The sequence below is a fragment of the Myotis myotis genome, unplaced genomic scaffold (assembly GCF_014108235.1).
Source record: "Myotis myotis isolate mMyoMyo1 unplaced genomic scaffold, mMyoMyo1.p scaffold_m19_p_3, whole genome shotgun sequence".
Taxonomy (NCBI): Eukaryota; Metazoa; Chordata; class Mammalia; order Chiroptera; family Vespertilionidae; genus Myotis; species Myotis myotis.
In genome coordinates, this window is record NW_023416335.1 from 95,544,537 (window position 1) to 95,565,658 (window position 21,122).

The following is a 21,122-nucleotide window of genomic DNA, read 5'->3' on the forward strand; positions in this document are numbered from 1 at the left end:
GTTGAATGGATGACCAGACACTTAGTGTATTAAGCTTTTATTATATAGGATTTATAAAGTTGGATATTTTCCTTTCCTCATTTTCAGCCTCTGCATAAGAGCCTAGATCCAAGCAATCTGGAACATCTTATAACCCCATTGGTTACTATTGGTCATATTGCTCTCCTTGCACCTGATCAATTTGCTGCTCCTTTGAAGTCTTTGGTAGCTACTTTCATTGTGAAAGATCTTCTCATGAATGATCGGGTAAGTTATTTATATCCTTTAGACTTGTGTTCTTCATAATGTTATTTTTTAAATTTTATATAGCAAAGAGAAGTGAAATGACATAACACTTCTACTTGGCTGCCTTATTTTAGGTTTTCTTATCTTATGCTATCTCTCCATTATAAGTAAAACAACATTGAAACATCTCTTTAGTTGAGCCAAGTCATGTAATCTGAAATACATTCCTTGATAACTACAAAATATCACCTGATTGTTTTCAACTTTACAAGGATTTAATTTTTTATGACATCTCTTTTTTAAAATGTGAAGACTGACAAGCTTGTTCACAGTATGGTTGTCATGACAGTAGTTGTTCCTTTCCCTATATACAATAGAGAATTAATTAAGAGAGCTCTGAGAGGAAACATTGGGAAAGAAAGAATGATCTTCTTGTCTGTCTTCCATTTGTGAGTACAGTTGTCCCCCATCATCTGCAGTTGCGTTTTTTGCCATTTCAGTTACCCAAACTCAGTTGCATTCTGAAAATATTAAATAGAAAATTCCAGAAATAACCAATTTGTAAGTTTTAAATCTTGCACCTTTCTGAGTAGCCTGATGAAATATCTTGCTGTCCTCTGTCTTGCCCGGGATGTGAATCATCCCTTTGTCCAGCGTCTCCATGTGGTACATACAGAACAATAAGATATTTTGGGAGATTGAGAAAGTAACCACATTCACATAACTTCTGTCACAGTATATTGTTAAAATTGTTTTCTTATTAGTTATGAGAGGCCGGTGCATGAAATTCGTGCACGGAGGGGTGTCCCTCAGCCCGGCCTACACCCTCTGCAATCCGGGACCGCTGGCTCCTAACCACTTGCCTATCTGCCTGCCTGATCACCCCTAACTGCCTCTGCCTGCCAGCCTGATGCCCTAACGGCTCCCCTGCTGGCCTGATCTCACCCTAATTGCTCCCCTGCCAGCCTGATCGCCCCTTAACTGAGCCTCAGGCCGCTGGGGAGCAGCAGGCTGGCCCTGGGTGGCTGGGCAGCCACCATCTCTGGCTTTCCTGAGCCTCAGGCTGGCCCTGGGCAGGGCAGCCACCATCCACGGCTTGCCTGAGCCTCAGGCAGCCACTGCGGCTTTGTCTGGAAGGATGTCCGGATAGTCATCCGGAATATGCCTGGTCTAATTAGCATACTACCCTTTTATTAGTATAGATTGTTGATATCTTACAGTGCCTGATATATAAATTAAACTTTATCATGGGTGTTATGTTCAGGAAAAAACAGATATTTAGGGTAGGACAAAAGTAGGTTTCCAGTTTTGAGTATGTGAAACAGAGTTTATGTTATTATTTATTATTATATTATTTTCCATGCAAACAACTGTAGACCTACTTTTGCCCCAGCCTATATGCTAGCCACTATTTGCATATAGCTATTTAAATTTTGTTTAAATAAACTAACTATAATTATAAATATATTCACACATCTCAAGTGCTCAGTAGCCACATACGAATAGTATTAGCACAGAACGTCTCCACCATCTCAGAGAGTTCTATTGGACAGTTGCTCTAAAAATTTTGTTTTAATTTTCACATTTAACTCTAGTACACTTGGAATTGATTTTTGTATATGGTTTGAGATAGATGTCCAGATTCATTTTTATTTCCATCTGAGTCAGCACCATTTATTGATGACTTTCTTCCTTGCTGCTTTAAAAAAAATACATGAAATTCATATAACATAAATTAGCTATTTTAAAGTATACAATTCAAGTAGCATTTAGTATAGTACATTCACTGTGTTGTACAATCACCATGTTTATCTAGTTTCATTTTCATCAAGTAGTCACTCCCTAAATATTTCCTCCTGCCTCTGGCAACCACCAGTCTTCTTTTTGTCTAAATGGATTTACCTGTTCTGAATATTTCCTATAAAGAAAATCATACAATATGTGACCTTGTGTCTAATTTTTAATGTTTTTGAGGTTCTTCTTCATTGTAGCATGTATCAGTGCTTCATTTCATTTTATGGATGCATAATATTCTTTTGTATGTGTTTACCACAATTTGTTTATGCATTCCTTCATTGTTGGACATTTGGATTGTTTCCACCTTTTGAATTTATAATTCACTATTGTGAATAGTACTGCTATGAATTTTGTGTCTGAGTATTTGTTTGCATATCTAATTTTAGTTCTTTGGAGTACATACCTAAGAGTAGATTTGCTGAATTATATGGTAATGTTATGTATTAACTATTGAGGAACTGCTGAACTGTTTTCACAATGGCTACACCATTTTACCTTCCCACCAGCAGTGTATGAAAGTTTTAATTTCTTAACATCCTTACCAACTTGGGTTTTTTTTGTTAATTTGATTATACCCATCCTGCTGAATATGAAGTGGTATCTAATTGTGGTTTTGATTTGCATTTTCTAATGACTAATGAAATTGGGCATCTAATGTGCTTTGTACCTATTTCTGTATCTTTTTGGGAGGAATGACTATTCATATCTTTTGACCTTTTATTGCTTTATTTATCTTTTTGTTGAGTTGTAATAGGTATTTATATATTCTGGATACAAGTCTCTTATCAGATATATGATTTGCAAATATTTTCTCTCATTCTGTAGATTGTCTTTTCACTTCTTCAATTTCTTTAATTTTTAAAAATTGATATATACACCATTATATTAGTTTTAGATGTCAACATAATGATTCAATATTTGTATGTATTGTGAAATGATCAGCACAGTAATTAATTTTCTGTGGTGAGAACTTATGATATCTATTCTGTTAGCAGTTTTCAAATATATATAATACAAATATAATAACTTATATAAAAATATGAAATATATAAATATAAAATATATAACATGCAAATGTAAATATCCTATCTAATAAAAGAGAAGCATGGTAATTAGCCGTACGTCCGCTACCCTTCCCATTGGCTAATCAGGGCGATATGCAAATTAACTGCAAGCCAAGATGGCGGCCGACAGCCAGGCAGCTTGAAACTAACATGAGGCTTCCTTGCTTCAGTGACGGAGGACTCCAACGTTCCCCGCCTGCCTTGCCAGCCTCTGAGCTTGCAGTTTGAAACATTGTTACAAATATAGAAGCTAAACAAAACCCCAGAAACCTGCTTTCAGCCAGCCGGAATCTCAGAGCTGAAGTTGATACAGTGTTTCGATTATAGAACCCAAACAAACCAGATACCTGCTTTCAGCAGCCGAGGCCTAAGAGCTGGAGCCAGACTAAAGCTGGCCCAGAATAAAAAAGAAAAAAGAAAAAAAGGAGCAGTTGGGACCTTCAGTCACCCGCCAGCCTGAAAACAGCCCTCAGCCCCTCACCCAGACTATCCAGGCACCCCAGTGGGGACCCCCACCCTGCAGCGTGTGTGACCACCTGCAAACAGCCATCATCCCCTCACCCAGGCTGGCCAGCACCCCAGTGGGGACCCCCACCCTGATCCAGGACACCCTTCAGGGCAAACCAGCTGGCCCCCACCCATGCACCAGGCCTCTATCCTATATAATAAAAGGGTAATATGCCTCCCAGCACCGGGATCAGCAGAGCCGCGAGGCCTCCCGGCACCGGGATCAGCGTGACAGGAGGCAGCGCCCAAACCCCCTGATCGCCCTGTGGCTCTGTGTGTGACAGGGGGCAGGGCCACAACCTCCCTATCGTCCCTACTCTGTGCGTGACAGGGGGGAGCTCCCCAACCCTGTGATTGACCCTGCTCTGTGCATGACAGGGGGCAGCGCCCCAACCCCCTGATTGGCCCTGCTCTGTGCGTGACAGGGGGTGGCGCTGCAACCTCCCCATCGACCCTGCCTTGAGTGTGACAGGGGGCGGTGCCCCAACCCCCCAATCGGCCCTACCCTGAGCATGACCGAGGGTGGCATCGCAACCTCCCAATCCGCCCTGATCTGTGCATGACAGGGGGCGGCGCCCCAACTCCCCAATCGGCCCTGCTCTGAGCCCGACCAGGGGCTGCACCTAGGGATTGGGCCTGCCCTCTGCCACCCGGGAGCAGGCCTAAGCCAGCAGGTCGTTATCTCCCGAGGGGTCCCAGACTGCGAGAGGGCACAGGCCGGACTGAGGGACCCCCCTCCCCCCAAGTGCACAAATTTTTGTGCACCGGGCCTCTAGTAAAAATATAAAATGTGTACATATAAAAATATATTCAGTGACTTATTTATATTATAACTGGAAGGTTGTACCTTTTGATCGGATTCACCTTTCCCTCACCCCCTGCTCTTGCAACTACCAATCTGTCCTCTGTATCTAAGTTGGGTTTTTGTTGTTATTGGGGTTAGGTTTTGTTTCTGTTTTTTTTTTAGATTTCACATGTAAGAGAGATCTTATGTTAAAAATTAACACAGGTAGACTATGGCTTGCATATTCATATAAACACATAAAGGAAGCACCTGCCAAAGGAGTTGTTTTATTGTTGTTTTCAGGACAAAAGATAAACTATAGGTACTGAGAATTGAATTTACAGCGGCAGCCTGGAAACTAAATTAAGGTGACAAAAATGCTGATCCCAATCTTCGAAGTGTTGAGATCCTATTTTACCTACAGCTGATAATGTGTGTTTTCTAGAAGCAGCCTATGAAATAGAAACCAAATACCAGCTCAGATAACCCTCTGGCAACAGGACAGGTATCTCTAAAATCCAGCAGGCAAATACCCCAAACTCATAGAGCTGAAAATTTAGATAAAGCTTAAAAAGCAGTTCTTTGGTTGAGAAGTACCTTCAAACTATAAAGTGGAATCATAGTAGACATATTCTGCTAAAATTTCTGAACTAAAGATGTCAAAAAGTCTCCATGAGGCAACCTACCAAAAAAAAAAAAAAAAAAAAAAAAAGAGTCAGATTAACTAGATTTCTCAGCTGCAAGACTAGATTTCAAAGAAACAATTTTGTAAATTTTCTGTCGCCATTTTGAGTTACCCAAAGATATATTCCACTAAAATATTTAATTCACAAGAAAAAAATTCAGTCTGCATAAATTATTACAAATAGAAAAAATAAACAGATGTTATCCTGATAATACCGATAGACTGGCAGATGGGTTCAAAAATCCTATATAATAAAAGCCTAGGTGATGTCACGTCCTCGCACGACATCATCACAAGATGGCCAGCAGGGGAGGGCAGTTGTGGGCAATGAGGCTGGCAGGGGAGGGCAGTTGGGGGCGACCAGCCGGCAGGGGAATGGTTAGGTGGCGATCAGGCTGGCAAGCAGAAGCCATTAGGGGCAATCAGGCAGGCAGGTAGGTGAGCGGTTAGGAGCCAGCAGTCTCAGATTGTGAGAGAGATGTCTGACTGCCGGTGTAGGCCCGAACCCACCAGGATTGGGCCTAAACAGTCAGTCGGACATCCCCCAAGGGGTCCCAGATTGGAGAGGGTGCAGGCAGGGCTGAGGGACACACCCCCCCTGCACGAATTTTGTGCACCGGGCCCCTAGTAATAAAATAAAAACCAACAGATGCAACTAAACTAATGAGAGACAAAATCTAAAAATAATAGGAAGGAAAAATATATCAGCCAATATGAAAAGCATTAAACAGAATATTGATTTAAATTGGATACTGATGTAATAAACAAGAAATTTCATGTAGTGTCCAAAAAATTTTGTACCACAATAAGATATAAAATCTATGGACATTCATGCAACTAGCAGAATTATATCTAAATAAACCAAAACAAAAATGATTTTGGAAAAAAAGATTAAAATGTACATCATCACAGCAGAAAACTTGGGGAAAAAAGATTAAAATGAAATGAAAAAATATACATGTACAAATATAAGGAATATATAGAAATAAAATATTAAAGGATTAGAAAATATTTAAAACTGACATCTTTCATAAATATGATTAAAAAGAGTTTAGCAAGAAAGATGGATATAAAATCAAAGCTCCAAAATAATTGCCCAAATTAACCGTAAACATAAAACCTAATTTTAACCAAATTACCTAACAAAGTTGTACAAGAGAAAATTATAAAACTTTCATGAAAGACATCTTGTGGATAAGCAGACTGACAAAGCAGTGAAAAAAAATAGAGGGGTCTGGTAGGTGTGCTCAGTGGTTGAACATCGACCCATGAACCAGGAGGTTATGGTTTGATTCCTACTCAGGGCACATGCCTGGGTTTAGGGCTCAGTCCCCAGTAGCTGGCATGCCAGGAAGCAGCCAATCAATGATTCTCTCTCTGTCTCCCATCTTTCCTTTGAAATCAATAAAAACATTTTTTTAAAAAATTTTAATAATAGAAGCAATATCTGATACGAGTAGTAGCATTGCAGATGACTGAAAGGAGAGATTTTTCAATAAATTGTGTTATACTATGGGAAGTAAAAAGAAACGGAATCCTTAAATCACAGCTTACAGAGAAAGCAATCAATTCCAGATAGATGGAATTTTTAGGTCATGTTAAAAACCTTAAAAGTTTTAAAACAACATACAGGGGACTTTTTTTATGACACTGAAATAGGAAAGGATTTTTTGTAAAAGATGTAAAAAACATTAACTACAAAAAGAATGGCCAATTTAGCTACATTTTAATTGATAATTTTTGTTCAAAGAACACCATAAAGGGAGTAAAAGACACACCATAAATGAGATTTTATGAAGGTATTGCAACATGTACCTGAGAAAAGTATTAATACGTGTAAAGATTACCTCTGAAAAAGAGACATCAAAATGATTTTGGAAAGGAGACAACATGAAATTGGTGACTAGACATAAAAACTTAAGTAGAGGCTCAGTGAACTAAATTCATGCATGGGTAAGGTCCTTAGGCCTGGCAGTGATCAGAGCCAATCAGGTTCCCCACCTCACCGCCTCCCCCTTCCCTCACCACCTATGCGCCATCACCGCTGGTTGCCCACCATGTTCCGTGCAGCCCCCGGAGGTCAGCGTACGTCATTGCGAGCAAGCAAACTCCCAAACTCCCTAGGGGCAATTTGCATATTAGCCTTTTATTATATAGGACTAGAGGCCCGGTGCACAAAAATTTGTGCACTCAAGGGACGGGGGGCAGGGGGGTCCCTCAGCCCAGCCTGCGCCCATTCACAGTCCAGGATCCCTTGGGGGATGTCCACCTGTCGACTTAGGTCCACTCCCTGGGGGATCAGGCCTAAGCTTGCAGTCAGACATACTTCTAGCAGCCAGGGAGCCCTTGGGGATGTCCGACTAAAGGCTTAGGCCCCCAAGGGATCAGGTCTAAACCATTAGTTGGACATTCTTAGTGCTGCCACGGAGGTGGGAGAGGCTCCTGGCACCACCACTGCGCTGGTCAGCCATGAGCCAGCTTCTGGCTGAGTGGCACTCCCCATATGGAAGTGCACTGACCACCAGGGGGCAGCTCCTGCATTGAGCGTCTGCCCCCTGGTGGCCAGTGCGCATCATAGCAACCGGTCATTCTGCCGTTTACTCAATGTGCATATTAGCCTTTTGTTATTATTGTATAGGATGTCCTTATTTCCCCCATTTTGCCCCCTCTACCCAGCTCTTGCCCCCCACTTCTCTCTGGCCATCACCATACTGTTGTCTGTGTCCATGGGTTGTGCATATATTTTCTTTGGCTAATCCCTTCTTTAAATTCACTTCTTTAAATTTGTATTTTTAGATAAGTGGTTATAACTGCACTATTATATATTTTCTATTGTATCATTTAGAATTAAGATATTTTTTAATTGAACCCTTGTAAATTTTAGCGCAATTTAATAAATTATGCTAGAAGCAATTAGGAGATTTTTCATGTAATGCAGATACATTTCAATTAATATTTTATTAATTTTAAAATTTTTTAATATTTTAATTTGAAATAATATACATCTAAAAAAACTATAAAATACTACAGCATATTATATGTATCCTTCACCCAATTTCTTAGGTGTTAATAAGTTAAGCATAACCATTATACAACTAACAGAATTTGGAATATATTTTTCTTATAATCTCTTTAATGTTACTTAATCCATTTACTTTGTTTTTGTTAATCTTCACCCAAGGATATTTTTCCATTCAATTTTAGAGAGAGTGAAGGGAAAGGGAGAAACACATTGATTGGTTGCCTCCTGCACATGCTTTGATAGGAACTGGGGATCAAGCCAGCAACTGAGGTACATGCCCTTGACTGGAATCAAACCTGGGACCCTTCAGTCCATGGGCTAATGCTCTATCCACTGAGCAAAACAGGCTGCAGCTTAATTCATTTACTTTTAATCTATATGAGTCTTTATATTTAAAGTGGGTTTTGTTTTTGATTCACCCTCATAATATGTCCTTTAATTGGTGCATTTATGCCACTGACTTTCAGAGTGCTTACTGGTAGAGTTACTACCATATCAGGCGGCTTCTGGATCTTCTGGGTCCCGCCCTCTCTTGCCTTCTTTTCTTCTTTGTTTCTAAGACATTTCAATTTATTTAAAAGAAGCCAATATACAAGATATAAAGGGTATGATATTTACAACAGTACAGTAAATAGGTTGGTTTCCCGGTAGGATCAGTAGTCTTTCAGTGAGTATTAACCCCCTTTCCCCTTGATGCTCGACCCAGCTGGCAGACAAACAGCAATAGTGGGGTGGGATGGGACTGCAGGATAGAAAGTCTCCCTGAAGGGATTAAAAATCACGTAGATGCTAAAATGTCCACGAAGGGGTCTTGGGGGTGAGGGGTGCCTCTGCCTCATTCCTTTGAGGGCTTGGCAGCAGGAATGCTGAGGGATTTGCCCCAAACTAACACACGGCCCACCCTGAGCCTGTAAATCTTTCACCCATGGAATATTCCCTTCCTGAGAGAATCAGCCCTAATCCCTCAGCCAGTGCCTGGAGGAGCCGCCCAGACCATGGGCACAGCCAGGACTGTGGACATTTCATGGCATTTCCACTCCCACTCCAGCTGCCTAACAACTCTGCACTGCTCCCCTCACCCACCTCCCCCGTCACTCCATCAGGACACTGTGCACAGGAGGGTACACTGGTTTTCCCATGCCATTGGGAACTGGCTGTTTCTGTTTTCTGAAGTAAAAAGGTTCCTGTGGGTCGGGTAAGGTCTCTGCTTGGCAAGAAGTTCTGTAACAGAGCCACTGACGACACCCACCTCCTCTGGGCATGGAGCAGTTCCAGCCCTCAGAGCTCATCTCTCCAGCAGAACTGAAGGGAAGACCGTGTGTACCCTTCTGTCCCTCACCCTTCACATGCCCAGAAACATCAGTGTCACACTTCCTAATTCCTATCACTGTATTTCATTAGTTCCATACTGTTTTACTAATCATGAATCTAAACAGATTGGTTCAAAAGGAGATCCTTCTATTTTTAAAGTAGCTGGGGCTTCTGGGGGAAGGCCTTGCCTTGCAGCCTGGACCCGCTGATGGGCAGTTCCCGGGCCTCAAGGCAAGACCTGCTGCTGGGGGAGGGCCTTGCCTTGCAGCCCTGACCTGCTGATGGGCGGTTCCCGGGCCCCAAGGCAAGACCCGCTGCTGGTGCTTCTGGGGGCGGTCCCCACTGGGGTGCCTGACCAGTCTGGGTGAAGGGCTGATGGCTGTTTTTAGGCTGCCCGCACCCCCTTTAGGGTGGGGGGTCCCCACTGGGGTGCCTGGCCAGCCTGGATGAGGGGCTGATGGCTCTTTTTAGGCTGCCCGCACCCCCTTTAGGGTGGGGGTCCCCACTGGGGTGCCTGGCCAGTCTGGATGAGGGGCTGAGGGCCGTTTTCAGGCTGGCGAGTGACTGAAGCCCCCAACCTCTTCTTTTTTTCCTTTTTTTATTTTTTTTTTTTTTTTATTCTGGGATTTATTTACCTTCTATGGCTGTCACTAGAGCTGAGAGCCGGCTTTAGCTCTGAGGCCGGCTCCAGCTTGAGGCCTCAGCTGCTGAAAGCAGGTTATCTGGGCTTTTTTTAGCTTCTATAATTGAAACTCTGTTGCCATCACTGGCGCTCTAAGCTCTGAGCCCGCTGACGGCTGAAAGCAGCTATCTGGAGCTTGTTTAGCTTCTATAATTGCAACATTGTTGCATCCGGAGCTCAGAGCTGGGCTGCCGCAGGCCGGGAACGTTGGCTTCCTCCGTCACTGGAGCAAGCAAGCCTCCTATTTGCTTCAGCTGCCTGGCTGCCGGCTGCCATCTTGGTTGGCAGTTAATTTGCATATCCTGCTGATTAGCCAATGGGAAGCGTTCGGGGGTATGGTCAATTTGCATCTTTCTCTTTTATTAGTGTAGATTAATAACCAGGAAAATGCAAATTAAAACTATAATGGGACACTCCATCAATCAGATGGGAGAAATTAAGAAGTATGACAAGAATTGGTGTTATATACTGCCTATAGGAGGAAAATAAGTTTTAACCATTTTGGAAAATATTTTGATAATAAAATTAAATGCATGTACATACTGCGATTCATCAGTTTCACTCGTATGAATATAACCTAGAGAAATTCTTGCCAATAGTATCAGGATGCCTTTATAAGAACATTTATAGGAAAGAAATGGAAGTATTCCAAATGTCCACTAAGAGAATAAATAGTTATTTTGCATGATATAACACAGAATAACAAGTGAATGAACTACAGTTAGATTTAATAACAAGGACTATTTTAAGAAACAAATGTGTAATAAAAGCAAGTCACCTAGAATATATACAATATAACATAGCTTATGAGCTTCAAGAACTAGCAAAACTAAACAAGTATGCTGTTTAGAGAGATATATTTGGTAAAGTGGTGTTTTGTTTTAATTGGGAAATAATAAACCCAAAATTCAACACAGTGCTTATCTAAGGCAGAGAAAATACAGGAAGGTTTGGCGAGTAATAAAACCAGGTACTAACAGTTCATAGGTGTTCATTGTTGTATTATAAAACAAGTGATACAAATGTTATATACATACAGGGGTGGGCAAAAGTAGGATTATGGTTGTATGTGGAACACAGAGTTTATTTTTGTGTTATTATTATATTATTTGTATTATAACTGTAAACCTACTTTTGCTCAACCCTGTATATTCCTTTGTATAAATATAACATAAAATAAAACAAATAAATGAATTTAAAAAGGTGAAAGTTCTGTATCTGACAAGACCTGACTAGGTTGTCTTGAACCTATATCCCCACTGGAACAAATAAAAAGAATGGACAAAATATTTTTAAAAATCAGTTTGAAGGCAACAGACACCAAAGCAATGAGATTTGGCAGGGCAAAGTTTCTAAAGCAGTGATTCTCAACCTGTGGGTCACAACCCCTTTGGCGGTCAAACGACCCTTTCACAGGGGTCGCCTAAGACCATCCTGCATAACAGATATTTACATTACGATTCATAACAGTAGCAACATTACAGTTATGAAGTAGCAATGCAAATTTTTTAAAATATATTTTATTGATTTTTTACAGGGAGGAAGGGAGAAGCATAGAGAGCTAGAAACATCGATGAGAGAGAAACATCGATCAGCTGCCTCCTGCACACCCCCCATTGGGGATGTGCCCACAACCAAGGCACATGCCCTTGACCGGAATCGAACCTGGGACCCTTCAGTCCGCAGGCCGATGCCGCATCTGCTGAGCCAAACTGGTTAGATCTCATTGAAAATAATTTTATGGTTGTGTCACAACATGAGGAACTAACTGTATTTAAAGGGCCAGAAGGTTGAGAACCACTGTGAGATGAGAAATAAAGAGATTTGAGTTTGGTGCTCTGATGTTTTTTCTTGTACACGTGATAGCTTATACCCATGATAGCTGACTTTGAAGATGAAAGGCTGAGAGGTTGATAAATATTTTCATTACTGCTACTGAGCTGAAAGAAAAAAAAATTATAACTATGAGCCTAATAAAGAGTAGAGCCCTTGTTGAACACCCTAAATTTTAAAGTGGATGATGTTTGCAGAGTTTGCCTTCTGGATCCTGTTGTCAGAGGGTTTGATTTCTGTTTCCTAGACTGCCTTTAGAATTAACACACATGAGCTGGGAGTATAAATGGGATCTGCAGGCTTCCAAGTTGGGTTCAGCGTTTCTGTCACCTTAACTCAATTTCCTGGCTGCCACTCTAAATTCACATCTTTCATTAGCTGCAGTTTATCATTTCAAGATTATTCTGTGATTGTGCTGGCGGGAGGAAACGACCCTCCTTATTTGGCTGGTGTTTCTTTTCTGTGCTTGTAGGGAGACAAACCTTCTAGCTGTTAATTTTTTACTGTATATTTTGTTTTGTTTTTTCCAAAAATTTTCTATAATTTGGTCTCCTATTGGGCCTCTTTTGTTCTTTTTGCTCTTTGTAACTCTGTGTGTGTGTGTGTGTGTGTGTGTGTGTGTGTGTGTGTGTGGCCATTTTGGTGGGACTTAGCTATGAAAATACTAATGCTTTTTTTTTGTTATCTTCAACTGCAAACCGTTTCAATTTTTCCCCTGCTCAAGGTTCTTTGTGTATGCCTTTCCCCTTATTTAAGAATTACACTTTATGGTTTCGTTGATTTTATCCTAGACCTTGCCAAGCTGCCTTAAATAATTGAATCAGTCTCAAAACGGGTTTTTATAGGAGTGTATGTAGGATGTTAAAGTCAATCCACCTCCACGCAGAGAGACCCAACTGATGAGGATGTATAAGTGCTGCATGTGGATGCTAGTGAGTTATGCCTTTCAGCCTTTTTGAGTAATAGGGTTAGAAAGATGTGGTTTTTTTTCTGTTACATATAATAACTGTCACTCCAGAAGATACAGATTTCATTCATTCACTATATATTAAACATGAGAATTCATGTTCACATTGTAAAGTCCTTAATTTTTGTTTAGCTTCCAGGAAAAAAGACAACTAAGCTTTGGGTTCCAGATGAAGAAGTTTCTCCTGAAACAATGGTCAAAGTGAGTAATATATATATAGATTTATTTAAATATATTTAATATATTTTTAATGTAGGTGTTAAAATTTCTATTCCTGTTATTAAGATGGCTATTAAAATCATTTGAGTTTTTATATTTATAGTATGACATTAACCCATGTACTGTGAGAGTATAAGGCAATGGTGAGAAACCTAAGGCCTTGAGGGCAGCTGCATGTAATCTAATTTGAGAAGAGAAAAAAAAAGAGTTTGTGAACTACCTCCATGTTGCTGCTTCTTAGATATCAACCATTAAATGGCAAAAGACAATGCTGGTTTTCTTATGTACATCTGCTGTTCAGTAAAAATGGTTATTTGGATTTGAAGACTGTTTATCTTTCCCAAAGGACTTTATAAAACTTTTTATTTTGATTTTTTTGTAGACATCACCTCAATGCGCTGCCCAAGATGTGAAGGCCATGAACAAATACAATAAATATTGTTGTTTCTCTAGTTGTAATTTCTTATAAATCTTTTCGGAAGGGGTGTTTATGTTTCATATTATTAACTACTTTATCACATTATTCCAGCTTCGGATTCTGATATAGACCTTTAGAGCATCCCTTCCTTTATCATTGAATGATGCTTGATTCTTTCAAGTTCCAGTATAAATCTGTTTTCTTAGCATTGGTTTCAAGCAGCAGTTTTGTACGGTTGAGCAGCACTGGCCACCTGCACTTCAGTTCATAATTACCAAATGGAACAGGAAAGGCATTTTAAGGGGGACTGGAACATGCCACTGCAGAAGACAAGACCCACTCAGTCCCTGTGACTTAGAGCTGTAAAAAGCTAAGATAATGTGTGAAGAAAAGAAGTAATATGCATCCTTTCAAAAAGGGTTGTTGCAAATAACTTAGGTACTTCGTAATTGTAAAAACAGTACAAATGTGAGGTGGTATCATCTCTTAGACTCAAAAGATTGAATATAATTTATAGTTTGGAACTTAACTTTTTTGCCTAGCATAGTTAGTATGATTTTACTGAGGGTCATAAAGTGTAGAGGGTATGTTGAGGAAAATGAAAATCACACACACACACACACACAAAATCTTTTGTTAAATCATTCATTTTTCAGTTACCTAGGAGGTGAGGCATGTTTAATTTTAAACATTCAGAGTTATCTTCATAGACATAGAAAAGAATAATTCCTTTTCCTTTTCCTTTTTTTCCCCCTTAAAAGGCATCGATTAAAAACATATTTTTTAAATTAAGTTTGATACAGAATTTCTTTAAAATGTAGCAATGTTTTACTTGTGAATTTGTCTTTTAAATAGATACAGGCGATTAAAATGATGGTTCGATGGCTACTTGGAATGAAGAATAATCACAGTAAATCAGGAACTTCTACTTTAAGATTGCTAACAACAATATTGCATAGTGATGGAGACTTGACAGAACAGGGGAAAATTAGGTATAAAGTACTATTTTAAATTATTTGGATTGCATAGTATTTCAACATCTGTAATCATTGGTTCAGTTTCTTTTAAAAAATAATTATTGCTTTGTATGCATGCCTATATTTTTATTGTAATATGCTTTTGTACAGTAGTTATTTGTGCAAGGTACCACTATATACACTAATTATTTTAAACAAAACATCCTCATATATTCATAGCTATATTCAAAGTTTTGAAATGCTAATTATAAGATGTTAGTGTACCAATAAGTACCTGATATTTTATGTTCTTGTTAATTAATGTCTAAAGGGAAAAAAAGCAGACTGGGCAGAAGACAGTATATTGAATCGATTCCAGAAGTATAAATATGTACAAATTTTAAAAAAATACTTGATGTAAATTATTTAAAACACATACTTTTTTGTTTTGTTTTGCTTAAAAGGTATAGAATAGTGACTGGAAACAGACTCTTGATCCTAGATTCAAACTCTGGCACCATCACTTACTATTAAAGGGATCCGTTACCAAGTTACTTTAACCTCTCTGTACCTCAGTTTCCTCATAGAGAATAATTATATATACCCTGTCTCACCTAGCTCTTATGATGATTAAATAAGTTAATATATTTAAGGTGTTTAAAACACTGCCCAGCACATAGTAAGTATTTAGAAGAACTGGTGATGGTAGTGGTTATTATGACAAGGTTAGCTAAAATTTAGAAATCTGTCTTCTGTGTTATTTATTGACTTGTTTTGGTAATAAATGTAAGAGAATAATTTTTCTCCTCTTAATATATCTAGTGTAAAGACTTTAATGATGAAGTATATAAAGGTGACTGCCAGCTGCTTTCTCCCTTTTTATCTTCATTTCTTGTGTTTTTGCTCATACAGTACTTTCTGCATAGACAGTTAAAAGGAGCACATTTTTATCAAACAAACCAAGTAAAAATAAAACTTGGTCAAGCATTCCACATCTACAACTAATTTATGTACATTTTTCAGTCTAATTAGTTGTCTTTACCTCTCTACTCTTAAATTCATACTAGAGGCCCGGTGCACAAATTCGTGCACGAGTGGGTTCCCTTAGCCTGACCTGTGGGATCGGGCCAAAACCATCTCTCTGACATCCCCCGAGGGGTCTCAGATTGCAAGAGGGCACAGGCCAGGCTGAGGGACCCCACCAGTGCATGATCAGGGCTGGGAGGAACACAGGAGGTTGGCCAGCTGGGGAGGGGCCACGAGAGGGATCCAGGGCATGTCCGGCCTGTCTCTCTCAGTCCAAATGGGTTGAACCTCAGCAGCAAGCTATCCTACCAGTCGGAGCATCTGTCCCCTGGTGGTCAGTGCACATCATAGCGACTGGTCAACTAATCAACTGTCTGCCCCTTGGTGGTCAGTGCACATCATAGTGAGTGGTTGAGTGGCCTTATCATTAGCATATTACGCTTTGATTGGTTGGACAGCCAACTGGTTGACTGGACACTTAGCATATTAGGCTTTTATTATATAGGACTAGAGGCCCGGTGCACAAAATTTGTGCACTTGGGGGTAGGGGACCCCTTAGCCCGGCCTGTGCCCTCTCGCAGTCTGGGACCCCTCGGGGGTGACCACTTGCTGGCTTAGGCCTGCTCCCCGGGGGGGATTGGGCCTAAGATGGCAATCAGACATCCCTCTGGCAGCCCGGCAGCCAGCGGGGTATGTCCATTTGCCAGTGGGGAGCAGACCTAAGCTGCAGTCAGACATCCTTAGCACTGCTAAGGGGACAGGAAAGGCTCCTGCCACCACCGCTGTACTGGCAGCCATCAGCCTGGTATGTGACTGAGCAGAGCTCCTCCATATGGGAGCTCACTGACCACCAGAGGGCAGCTCCTGCATTGAGCATCTGCCCCCGGTGGTCAGTGTGTGTCATAGTGTCCAGTCATTCCCAGTCTTTCTGCTGTTAGGGTCAGTTTGCATATTAACCTTTTACTATATAGGATAGAGGCCTGGTGCACGGGTGGGGGCTGGCTCGTTTGCCCTGAAGGGTGATTCAGATCAGGGTGGGGGTACCGCTTGGGTGCCTGGCCAGCCTGGGTGAGCGGCTGAGGGTCGTTTTCAGGCTGGTGGGTGACTGAAGCTCCCAGCCTCTTTTTTTTTTTCTTTTTTTTCTGGGATTTATTTACCTTCTATAGCTGTCACTGGAGCTGAGAGCCGGCTCCAGCTCTGAGGCCCGGTTCCAGCTCTGAGGCCGTTGCTGGCTGAAAGCAGGTATCTGGGTTTGTTTAGCTTCTATAATTGAAACTCTGCTGTCATCACTGGCGCTCTAAGCTCTGAGGCCCCGGCTGGCTGAAAGCAGGTATCTGGGGTTTGTTTAGCTTCTATAATTGCAACATTGTTGCTTCCGGAGCTCAGAGCTGGGCTGCGGCAAGCGGGGAACCTTGGCTTCCTCCATCACTGGAGCAAGCAAGCCTCGTGCTCGCTTTAGCTGCGTGGTTGCCGGCTGCCATCTTTGTTGGCAGTTAATTTGCATATCCTGCTGATTAGCCAATGGGAAGCGTAGCGGAGGTATGGTTAATTACCCTTTTTGTCTATTATTAGATAGGATATTCCAGTGTTCAGGATTTACATAATAATTGGAGAAGAATGTTTTTCTGTAGTATTAATACATTTTTATCTCTTAAATTTATTAATTACATTATTAATGTGCATATTTAGATCTTTCACCTGTTATTTTTCATGGTATTCCTTTTTTTTTTTTTTTTTATTGATTTTTTACAGAGAGAAAGGGAGAGAGATAGAGAGTTAGAAACATCGATGAGAGAGAAACATCGATCAGCTGCCTCCCGCACATCTCCCACTGGGGATGTGCCCGCAACCCAGGTACATGCCCTTGACCGGAATCGAACCTGGGACCTCTCAGTCCGCAGGCTGACGCTCTATCCACCTAGCCAAACCGGTTTCAGCTTTCATGGTATTCCTTAACAAAATTAAATGTGTAATTGAATTATGCAAATGTACGTGACTTACGTTGGTTGTGCATTTTTAAAGAAGGCTTTAGAAAGAAATCTGATCTTCAAAATATTAGTTGTGAAGTATCTATACTAATAAAAGGGTAATATATTAATCAGGGTGGACGTCTTCCGGATGACCATCCGGATGTCCTTCTGGACAAAGCCACACCGGCTGCCCGAGGCTCAGGCAAGCCGCAGATGGTGGCTGCCGCTACCCAGTGTTAGGCCGAGGGTCAGGCAAGCTGCAGATGGCGGCTGCGATGCCTGAGGCTCAGGCAGCTGTGGTGACAGCAGCAGCAGGGTGATGGGGGCGGCGCCTTTCCCTGATGGGCCAGGTCGCCTCCGGCAAAGGGAGACCAGACTGTGGCTTAGGCTGGGGGCCGAGGCAGAGGCGGTTAGGGGCAATCAGTCCAGCAGGGAAGCAAGGTAGGGGCAATTAGGCCAGCAGGCAGACAGAGGCAGTTAGGGGCGATCAGGCAGGCGAGCAGTTAGAAGCCAGCAGTCCCAGATTGCGAGAGGGATGTCTGGGACATCCCCCGAGTGGTCCCAGATTGGAGAGAGTGCAGGCCAAGCTGAGGGACTCCCCCCGCCCCATGCACGAATTTCATGTACCAGGCCTCTAGTTTATTTATAGTTGTTTATTTCTTTTTACAAACTCAAACAAGAAAGACTTTCCTTTAGCAGTGGCTGAGGGATTTACCTTAAAACAGCTCTTAGAATATTTCTGTAGATCAGTGGTTCTCAACCTTCTGGCCCTTTAAAAATCAGTTCCTCATGTTGTGACCCAACCATAAAATTATTTTTGTTGCTACTTCGTAACTGTAATGTTGCTACTGTTATGAATCATAATGTAAATATCTGATATGCAGGATGGTCTTAGGCGACCCCTGTGAAAGGGTTGTTCAACCGCCAAAGGGGTCGCGATCCACAGTCTGAGAACCGCTGCTGTAGATGAACTGAAAGGCATCCCTGGGTCATGTAACCTCAAAATTTTTTTTTAGAACTTCCTTTTTTAAAAAGTAATCATTTATTTTTTAATTCCCGTTGTTATACAATATTATATTAGTTTCAGATCTACAACCCAGTGATTAGAGATTTGTATTACTTACAAAGTTATATTGGCTGGGAGGACTGACCACCAGGGAGGATCTGCTGTGTAGGGGCCAAGCTCACAGAACAGGACTTGCTTCAGCAGGGCTCTGATGCCTGCTGAGTCTACCCCTTGACTTTTTTCTGTTGTAGGTGGTTTGGGGGTGGGTGGTCTTTGGCATGGTCTGAAGCTATCCACTGGGTTTGTTGGCTCTGGGGTGTAAGCCAAGGTCATCTGCTGCCTGTGCCCTGCCCCAAACCATGAGCAACAAAGTGATATGCAGATGACTACTAATTGTGCTGGGCTTGGCGATGTCCAGGAGAGGCCACTGTGCAAACCAGGACCAGCTGCCAGTAGTGACAGGTCTCAGGCCACTTTGCAAGGGGCAGAGGGCATGCCAAGGCCAGTTGCTGTTTGTTTGAGAGATTTTTAAGAAAATCTGCAGCAGTAACCAAGACAGCCCATTTGTATGGGAAAGCCGCTGAAAATGGCCTGGGTAGGCCCACAAGTGGGTGAGGTGGGAACTCAGAATTATCAGGGCTGGGAAACAGTGTTAGCCAGGTTGGTGGAGACTGAGATACAACCCTGCCTGTGGGCTCTTGTGGGAGGGCTCAGCAAAGGAACAAAGACCTCTGCCTGCGTTTTGTCTGGGAGAATGCTATCCCTCTTGACCTCCCCCTTGTGCCAGACAATTCAGTTCCGTTCTGTTTGTTCCTGGCATTTTACCAGCTGCTGCCCCAGTGCTGGAGCTCAGAGCAAGTGAGTCTGAGTAAGTATGTGCTCGAGCCTTTAAGAGGAAGGCGTGGGACTCTAGTAGCTCTCTCTCACTCAGCCATAATCCCTGCTGATTTTCACAACCAGATGTAATATGGGGACTTTTCACCCCCACCCGCCACCTCACCTCACACTGAAACCCTGAGCTGGGGAGCCTGGTATAGAACTGGGACTTCAAAATAATTCCTCCCAATTTTCAACTGCCAAAGGTGGGTGTGGGACCAACTTGTTCTGCATTTCAGCCCCTCCTACCAGTCCCAATGTTGCTTCTTCTTTTATATCCTTAATTGTTGGGTTTCTGTTCAGCTGGATTTCAGGTGGTTTTGAATAATGGTTGTTCTGTAGTTTAGCTATGATTTTGATGTGGTTGTGGGAGGAGGTGAGTACCTCATTTACCTACTGCATCTTGACTGGAATCTTCAGAACCTTAATAATGTTGTCATGCATTCGGTCAGCATTTTTACAGAATCTTAGAAAAATAAAGGAGGGATCTCAAACCAACTAGATCATTAGATCTTGGAAAACTAAGTTACAACTTTCCCTCCTTATATCAGTCCAAGATCCCTGTACTTCATCTAATACATCACTACATTTCAAAGGGTTGTTTAGATGTATTTACTAGTCAAGAATTTACTATTTTTTGAGACGTGTCCCATTTAGCAGAAGTTTTCTTAATCTTAAAAGGAGCCTCTTGGTAATAATTGAAAAGTTGGATTCTAGCTGAAAATAGTAATGTTTTATTCATTACACCTGCTTTCATTCTACTTCTTTTATACTTAACACAGTAGTTTTAGTTGACTAATAAGCATGTTAGGACATTTTTATGCCTAATTTGTAAACAAACACATATCTAAAAGTAATCCATAATGGAAGACTGAAACAACTAAACATACGAATAGATTTTTTTTTCCTAGGCTTGGCTACAAGCTGTTTTTGTAGGAGAGAATTAAATGACTTTAGCACACTTATGTTCAGGAGAAGAATTTTGTAGTATTAGACATCATATTCCAAAGTTAAATAAATACAGTATGGTTTTCAGTGTCACTAAACTGTTTTCTAACTTTTTTTTTTTGCTAGAGGATTTTGTAAAATTAGCTATATAAAGCAGGAATGTTTTTGTGCACATAGTTAGAAATCTAATTTATATTCTTTCTTGCTTATTTTTCAGTAAACCAGATATGTCACGTCTGAGACTTGCTGCTGGGAGTGCTATTGTGAAGCTGGCACAAGAACCCTGTTACCATGAAATCATCACATTAGAACAGTATCAGCTCTGTGCATTAGCAATCAATGTAAGGAAAAAGGCTATATAGAACATGACTTTATATGGTCTTTGATTTAAGAAGGCCACCATGATATAGAGATAAACAAAACATTTAAAACCTCCTCAGTTCTCAGGAACACGTCTTTTAAATTTTCATTCAGATGATTCTATTTTGATACACCTCTTATGTCATCATTCATGTCAAATTAATCATCTTTTCTCATTAACTCTGTCAGTTTCCTTTCATATGATTTGACAGTTCTTCTCTAACATCACTTTAATGACTTTTTGGAATCCTAAACTTTGCCATGGGATTCACAATTTGACTTTGTTACTCATTTGCATTGTATCCTGAATGATGAGAGAGAGAGTGACAAAAACATGGTCTTGTTAGGAAATACGTCTAAGTAGGGAGGCGGGTATGTTTAGAGATTAATTTTTAAATTCGTCTGTTCACTTATGAATATATTTTGATAGGTGGATTTATACAGGTTGTAATTCCTTATCTTCATA

The 21,122-nt window shown here is 41.1% G+C and overlaps 1 protein-coding gene across 15 annotated transcripts in view; it reads left to right on the plus strand.

Moving 5' to 3' along the window:
* Positions 1-21,122, plus strand: part of PDS5B (PDS5 cohesin associated factor B) — a 257,616-nt gene that overhangs the window by 197,099 nt on the left and 39,395 nt on the right. For 14 of the 15 annotated variants that reach the window (XR_004965701.1, XM_036296869.1, XM_036296868.1 and 11 more), the window contains 4 exons: positions 88-246; positions 13,010-13,078; positions 14,370-14,506; positions 20,514-20,637. Coding sequence is in view for 14 of the 15 variants with exons in the window: in XM_036296869.1 (XP_036152762.1) it covers positions 88-246; positions 13,010-13,078; positions 14,370-14,506; positions 20,514-20,637 (489 nt within the window). In the remaining variant the exon portion in view is untranslated. Of the gene's footprint in view, positions 1-87; positions 247-13,009; positions 13,079-13,478; positions 13,602-14,369; positions 14,507-20,513; positions 20,638-21,122 lie in introns of those variants that run through there. The other variant, XM_036296877.1, reaches the window with a different exon arrangement.